General features: G+C 39.8%; 1 protein-coding gene across 1 annotated transcript in view; it reads left to right on the plus strand.

Moving 5' to 3' along the window:
- LOC110065888 (allene oxide synthase-lipoxygenase protein-like) overlaps positions 1–6,647 on the plus strand; it is an 18,302-nt gene extending 11,655 nt beyond the window's left edge. Inside the window, exons 11-14 of the mRNA XM_020773056.2 lie at positions 221–422; positions 3,358–3,569; positions 3,915–4,262; positions 5,257–6,647. Coding sequence (XP_020628715.2) covers positions 221–422; positions 3,358–3,569; positions 3,915–4,262; positions 5,257–5,436 — 942 coding nt within the window. The 3' untranslated portion in view covers positions 5,437–6,647. The remainder of the gene's footprint in view (positions 1–220; positions 423–3,357; positions 3,570–3,914; positions 4,263–5,256) is intronic.
- Positions 6,648–8,437: the final 1,790 nt, after the last annotated feature.

Below are 8,437 nucleotides of genomic sequence, written 5' to 3' on the forward strand. Positions count from 1 at the left end.
ATTTCCAGAATAAAGTATTTTTATTATGTTATGTTAGTTGAGGTCAATTAAACAACTGGGCTCAGACATTGAAACCGATCGATAACAAAGCAACAACTTTTTTTTTTTTAATTGAATTTGAATTAGTCACACATCAAGACGCCCTCAAAGAAGTTGTTTGAACCGTACTAGTCATTAACAACTGTATATCATTTATCTTTTTCTTTCGTTTTAAATTCAGATGATCACGCACCTTCTTCGCACTCATCTGTTTATGGAGCCGGTCTCCCTTGCCAGCTGGAGAAATCTACCCTCTCTCCACCCCGTGTGGAAATTATTGATTCCTCATGTGCGAGGAGTTCTCGCTATCAACACTCTTGTAAGAGAAAGGTTGATTCCTGCTGGGGGAGTCGCAGACAACACACTTAGTCTTGGGGGCGGAGGTAAGACTTCTTCCTGTTGAGATCCCAGTTGCTCTGTCATCCAGCTAACTACATTTTAGACACGTTTCACACCTTGTAAGTGGAAAATGCAAATTCAAATCTCTAGTTTGGAGTCATGGATGACACATTGATAATAATCAAGAATTTAGTAATGTTTGAAAATTATCTCAAAATTACACGAGCCTTTAGGCGAGTCGGCTATTTGTCTGAACTTTCAGATATATCGAATACTGTAAATCCTTAATTGCTCGAGCTCATTTATCGTATGGCTGAGAAAATTACGAACGAACGCGTTACGAACGTGTTGGTAATTTCCCAGCCAATCACATCGAATTAAATTTCTCAGTCATATAATAATGAACGTAATCATTCTGTATAGTGTCCCCCAACCTGCTTTTACAATACTAACTACTTAATAACCGAGAGTGAGGTCGTTACGGGAAAATCTCAAACTGAGGCCTTGCCGTATTGACCGAGCGATAGCGAGGTCAATACGGTAGGCCGAGGTTTGAGATTTTCCCGTAACGACCGAACGGTCGAGGTTATTAAGTTGTTTATTATATGGCTCATGAATTAAAGAAAAGAAAAAATTATTCGAGCGGAAGTCGTCAATTTACATCCGGCGATGCGCGCGTTTACCGATTCATTCATCGTCTCAAACCCAGAGCAAAACTACACAGTCAGTGAACTTCACCACTGTATTACGTCTTCCGTTAAAAGTACACATTTCTTTACGGGAAAAATGATTGTCCCAGCCTCAAAAAGGTATTTTAGTATCGTGGTGCCACAACTTGATGGGGGAGTTTTTCCGACTTTTGTGGTGAAACGTCAACACACATGGAAAAGACAGAAAGTGCTTCAAAATAGTCCAAACCAACGGTCTTTCGGTGAAACAAAATACTAATCCTTCAGAAAGCACTGCTTAAAATAACTCGATCTTCGCACTCGCTTTCCACGACATATCTTCGCCTTCTTCATTCTGGGATTTATGGATTAACTTTTCAAGCTTTGTGAACGTCTAAAACTTCCTGCAGTTATCAGGAACACTGCTACCGACAGAAACCGCCCGATTGTTGACATCTGATGATCCTGGACGCTGATTTACACTTGCTTGTGTTAAAGAGAGGGAATCTATTTGATGAGAACTGTGACGGAGTTGCTTAATTTCGGTAATTGGTGTGACTAAGATGATAGCTTATAAGTTTCCTCGTGGTGTTCTGCTCAGGATGCATGACAGACCAGCCGATGGTGTTTTTCACTTAGTGATTTTAGCTTTACTTAAGACTCGGCAAACTTTGATTGCTTTTCACTAGTGCCCGCCAAGGTTACCGGCTGGTAAGTCAAAAACGACTTCTATATAAATTTTATTGAGGAAAAAAATCTTTAAACTTCTAGCTACTCGGAATTAAATTTACTTCTCTTACTATTTTTAATCGGCTTTCATCGGGCTCTTCCTAATTTGCATAATCCGTAATCGGCCCGTGGGCATTACGGCTGCATAATGACCGCTCGGATTTCGCTCTTAGCCAATCACAGCGCGCGTTATATCGGCCACAAGCCAAAGCCGTATAATAATTCACGTTAATATTTACAATATTTTTATTTAAGAATGAGGGCTTGGTTCGCTGAGGTAGTTTTTAGAGACGCCCTAAAATAGATCGATTGAAAATTAAATGGTAATAAAAGTAATTACAATGCCTTATTTTACGAGGGAAAAAATGCGTATTTACAAGCTAGTTTTCAGATGTCCCACGACAGAAGAGAACGAAAAAATTTTAAAATCCTTGAAATAGAAATATCATGCAAAATATAAATTAATATGTTTTTGTCTGACTATTCGTTGAAAGAAAATGAAATATTGTACGGTGTGGTCGTAGAAAGGCACTGCTGGTTTGTAGAATTTTCTACACTTTTTTGGTTGAATGAGCATATTGGTTCCCTTTCATTTGGGTACGAGCCTTTTCTACTTTGGAAGACTGTTATTCGTTTTGTCTCCGACGCCTTCTCACACTAGAATGCTATAGTGAACAGTGCAACGAAATGAGTAAATAGTTAACGATCATGATTGTAGATATATTTATCCTGAGTAATATATCTTCCAGTGGAAAAGAAGTGGTCGGGGATGCTCGTGGGAAAATTTGAATTAAACCCCTAAAGAATACCACTCTGAGCGTGGCTCGAGCTTTATTTGACGGGAGTGTGAGTGAGTGAGAACTTTATTAAAGTGTCAAAAACCTTATAGCCTGGACATAATACACCATAGACACTGCTAAAAAAAAATATACTAATACTAATATTAATACAATAAAAAATAAATGACTTGAAGGGCATTATGTGCAGCATAGGATACAGCCCTTACAGCCGGTGTCCATTAAGCGAGTTATATCCCTTTTGCGAATATAGTTTGTAAAAGCCTGCAGAGTCTTGGCTGATCTGTCAGCCATAGACAGTTTGCCCCATAATTTGGGTCCTACATAACGTAGAGATTGCTTCCCATAAGTAACAGTGTTGTATCTAGGAGTAGAAAAATCTGATTGTCTCAGGTTGTATGCGCAAATATGCTCGTTAAAAGACACTGGAATAGGCTCGATTACCATCCACTGGCTGGAAAGGTCGCTCGCTAGCAGACCGGACTCGAGAGAGAGCGGCGGAAGTTTAGCATAAAAAACAGAAATGAGAGCGTTTTATTGTCGTTATTTCTTCGAGTGCATCGTTAAAGATATTTTGAGAGATAAAGATAATGGCGTTTCGTCGTGAACACCCTAAGTGAGACCAAAAACTTTGATTTACAACCCTAAGCGAGACGAGGAGCGTCCTCTACCTTTTCTTATGGGAGTACCCGCCGGGTATCTTATGGGAGTACCCGCCGGGTATCTTCCACCGTTGCTCAGTACTGAAACAGTTCAACTTATTACTCATCGTCTGGTTCTCCCAGGTCACATTCAGCTCATGGAGAAGTACTACAAGGACAGTAATTGGTGTTCATATGACCTGCCCAAGGTCTTAAAGGATAGAGGAGTAGACGATCCAGAGAAACTGCCAGGCTTTTACTATCGGGACGATGCCTTGAGGCTTTGGAATGCCATCAAGGACTACATCAAGAGGATCCTCTCGATTTATTATCATTCCGATGAGGACATTGAGAAGGTAAAATGTACTTTAAAGGTATTTAAAACATTGACCAGCGGTCTCTGTTTGATTTCTCTTTCTTAGAGACTCAGGTGTGTGGGATTTCTAGAAAAAAGTAGCAAAGGAGATGTTAAAGCAAATGAATGAAACTCTATAGTCCAAGGCCTAGTGTGTAACCATTCAAATGAAACCCGTCATGAAACGACTTGTGTGGCAATGCTGGTTTTCCTAAATATTACACTGGGACTTGAACGTTTGCATTCACTTTCAAAAATGAGTTTGAGAAAAACAATACACACCCGGCAAGATGTTCCGCTTACACCAAGATGACCTTCTTCTCTAAGCAATGATCATATTCAACAGGACACAGAGATTCAAGCCTGGATCCTGGATCTTCATAATAACGGCTACGCCCTCCGGGAAGGACAGACAGACCATGGCATCCCGTCTTCCCTCACAAGCATTGAACAGTTGACTCACCTGCTGACCATAGTCATCTTTACGTGCGCCTGTCAGCACGCAGCTGTCAACTTTTCTCAGATGGACTCACTTGGTTTTCCCCCGAGTTCTCCCGCCCTCATGCGACAACCACCTCCGACGGAAAAAGGAAAACTGACCATGAAAGATATGATGAAAAGTCTCCCTACCAAGCACCAGACAGGTGTTACTATAGTAACGCTGTACGATTTGACTCGCATATTTCCTGATGAGGTAAACAAGCGCGTTTTTATTCACCGACAAATATTTTACTTTGTTGACTTTTTTATGAGTACGTGTCGCTGTATGCCTCTAAATTACCTTTTGTGACAACGTGGCTCGGTGTTATCACCCAAATTGTCATCAGTAGGTGTTGGGCATTTATTTACTCCTACTCGTATTAGATTCTTTCAATTTGACACGCACATTTGTTATGGAACGACTTTCCTTTAGAGCGCCATAAAGTCAGAACTAAATGAATGAATTAAATGTTATGATGACCTGGAACCTAGTGCAGAAAAACGCGTCAGATCAAGCCGCGAACGGTTTAGGATTTCACTGATTGGGTGACTGACTTGGTGGGGCGGGATTTTAAGACCAGTCACAGAGCACAGCTTATGTAAAACCCCCAAAAACAAACTTACTCAATTGAAACTCACTCGAAAGGTAGTTCGTAACCAAGCATTTTTCGCGTCACTTGTCGCGCTTATTTGGCGCATTCTAGCCAGACGTATTTCCGGCTGTCGCTTGTCTCCGTAGGAATACGTCCGCGTTCGCAGCTATACTAAGCTAAAGAGAACGTACGGAGGTTGTGGAAGTGCTATGCATGACATCAGCGCGGAACCTTAAGGCCTGGCCAAACACACGCACCATTTCAACGTGACCTACTCCAATACTGTATTATGCACAACATGTTGTGCACGTTTGGTCACGGTATGCTACAAAATGTTTGGCTTGCCACAGGGTTGCCAAGCGCTTGCAACATGTCGTGCGCAAGAATGTTGCAATGTGCTTCATTGAAATGGTCCGTTTGTTTTTGTAGGCTTTAACTGTCCGAAGTCTTTTTTGTAGGCGAAACACAGTCTGTGGCCGCAAATGAGTAGCTGTTTCCTTTAGCTACTTCTCGACTTTAGATACTTCACTTCTATGATTTCTCATTGGACTTTGCTTCCTTCACTTGTTCTGAATGTGACAATATTTTTTTCTCTCTCTCTCTCTTACCTTAAAGCGTTTCCTTGGTGACTATTCTGATGGCTCCTTTACAGACATGGCTGCCAGAGAGGCCATTTTGCGCTTCCAAGGAAAACTGAACAGAATTACGGTGTCCATAAAGAAAAGGAACGAGACTTTGAAATTTCCTTACACGTATTTGCTTCCAGAGAGGGTGCCAAATAGTATCGCCATTTAGACTGCGTCGATGGTTCCTCGACAACGCGTGTAAATTTGTATATGAATTAACCCAAAACGAACTAATTAATGTAATAAATCACGGCCAACTTACTTTGTACGATGGTAAAGAGGACAAACGAAATCTTTTAGGTACAATTAATTGCATTACTACCATATGTAGGATTGCTTAGGATTTGCTAAAAAAACAACTGTTTGTTTACGTTCTTTCTTTCGGCTAGGTTTACACCAGAGCGCAAGTAAGGTACATATATATTTTTAAAATTCGTCATTTTTAAAGGCGTTTCAATTTCAAATCGATGGATCCGTTGGCATATGAATCCAAGGTTACCTTACATTTTGTTTCCATCAGTATCAAAAGAAAAGTTGAATATTTCCATACATGCTCAGTAGGACATGTAAATCTACCACCAGCAAATTAAGCAAAGGACCGTCTAAGACATGAGACGATGATCTCGTCTCTCCTCTGAGAAAATTATATTTTTATATACGTGAGAAATGCAATATTGAAATTTTTACAATACATAGGAGTCCCACCCCCACCCGCTTTTCCCGCCCCTGCACAAGTTAACGTTTTAGCTTGTTAGCGTTTCAGACTTTCACCCCCAAGGGGAGACTTTCATATAACAAGGGCGGGGGTGCTCGTCGGAAATTTTTAAAAGAACCCCTGAGAGGTACCAAGGTCCTGTTTTGTGGGCGTGGCTTGAAATCTTTTTCACCCCTAAGAGGAACCAATTCTAAAACAAAACAGTATCTCCTGTCATATTTTTTCAGCTCAAATACCCTAAAAGGTACCAACAACGCTCCTGCTGTGGACCTTTGTAAATGAAAATGTAAATGAAAGATAGATAAAGGAGTTTAAAGTCGATAATAAACGGAGTGTTCAAGCTCTAAACCCGTAAGTCTACATCTAGTGTTCACTCACATAATCTAAGAAATTCAAAATACAACCTTTTCGTTCCTAGACCAATACTAAAGCAAAAGAAGTTTTCAATATCGCGGTTCTGTTCTCTGGAACAGCTTGCCTTTGAGTGCTAAGATACAGCCCACTCTTAGCTCTTTTAAATCATTTGTATAATTAAGATTAAATTTCCCGATAGCTAAATAATTATATAGGATAGTTCTAGTTTTTTAGTAGTTTTAAGTATAATTCTGTAAAGATAATTAATTTGAACTGATACCACGGATAAATAAAGAATACCTACCTACCTACCTGTAGAGACCACGAAAATAAGGCTTTTGTAAGCCTGTTAAAATCATGTTAATAGAAAGAGCGAAACAGGTTAATTAGAAAATGCTCATGTTATTGTGCAAGGTTCAAATGGGTTCGAAATTGCCCGCAAGAAACGGGGAGCTTGCAAATTCCATTCGAGAGACATTTTGAAGAGTGTGCCGTATAGGACTCGTCAGTACAGTAATCTTATGTTTAATCTCGGCACTTAGAGATTATTTTTAAGCGAATTCTGCGTTTGCCCACTGTGATAAATCTGTAAAGAAGTTCCTGTTGGGCCATCCCTGACTGATTCACTTCTTAATGTAGTCTTACCACAATGCCATTAAACGACAATAAAACCCCATGGAGTAATCTGAGGCATTTTCAAATCGCCCATCCCACCTGCTTAGAGTTTCAGTTCTTTGCGTAGCGTCCATAACGTCTGCATCCCGTCGTCAATTTTAAAACTATCCCACATCCCGCCTGTCGAAACGAGAAAATCCCGCTCCTAAGTATTTTTATCCCGCATCCCGAAATTTTAAGTTGGGGTAACATGGCACATTTCTTGAACCCCTTACCCTAGTGACAATACGTTTTTGGCCCTCGCAGGAACTTTCGTAAACCTGGGTGAATTCGCTGGCTGTGGGATGGTCGAGATCTGGCCAGCAAATAAAATCTTGGAGGACCAAGAACGCAGGCAAAACTTGGCTTCAACAGTGGACTTTAATAGGCGACTTGCATGATGGCGTCATTTGACTACAACTACCAGAATCCTTCACTTTTTCTGTTTCTTATGCTAATCAGGGCAATTGTTATTTAAACCCAACTTGGAAGTCAAAATTTCAATAATAAAGAAATTCTGGTAGTTGTCAAATGACGACAACGTGCAAATCTGCTATTCACAAATATAGCTAAAAACGTAACCAGACGTAACCAAAGAAAACTGTATAAAGTGGTTCTATTTAAGACATTTAAGAGTGGGGCTATATGACGCAATTAAAATGAAATCATAGCTAAGCACGCGACCTATTTAGGAAACATAAACAATCATTCTGAAGATTCTAGTGGATGAAACTAAAACAAGCACTGAAAAATCAATTACTTCCAAAACCCCGTCTCATGGTGCAAATTGCATCCAAAATTAAACACTAAATTACAGAATTTATAATCTTGCGGCTAAGTAGCCACAACAAAAGGTGCTAGTTGTGAGAATTCCCATTAAATCATTTCTATGTTAGATAGCAGCAGAGCGAAACAACAAAACTGAATAAAACTAAATAAACCAATTTTCTCTTTTAACATTGAAGAAGGGCTTCAAACTGTCCGATTTAAAAAAAGAATTGTTTTGTCTCAAGATCATAGGCAACTCCAGGGTAGAGTGAAAAAGCATACCCATTCGGCTTCAGACCAAAATGCCTTAAAAACCATGCCGTTTGGCACCTCACTTATCTACTATTGTCCGACTGTATATAACCAATTCCCGATATTGAAACGTGCCTTGACACGAGCGATTTTTACAAAATAAACTGATAGTCTAGCATTTATAAGCCAACATAACTGCGCCTTGAGTTCCAGTTGAATTATCAATGAGACTCGTCAAGCATGATTATGCAAACTATATATGTGCAAATTGAATTATTGCGGAGACCAATAGGTGACCACAAATTTTTCCGCCTCATTCTCCTCTCTTGAGTATTAAGCTGCCATTGCTTTGTTGTCTGTTTTTTTTTCAAGGGGCATTGCTTTGGTTTTTTTTTTTTTTTTTTTTCTGTCGGAATTTCAAACAGTT

Source organism: Orbicella faveolata, unplaced genomic scaffold (genome assembly GCF_042242905.1).
Source record: "Orbicella faveolata isolate gen_17 unplaced genomic scaffold, um_ofav_v1 contig_3, whole genome shotgun sequence".
Taxonomy (NCBI): domain Eukaryota; kingdom Metazoa; phylum Cnidaria; class Anthozoa; order Scleractinia; family Merulinidae; genus Orbicella; species Orbicella faveolata.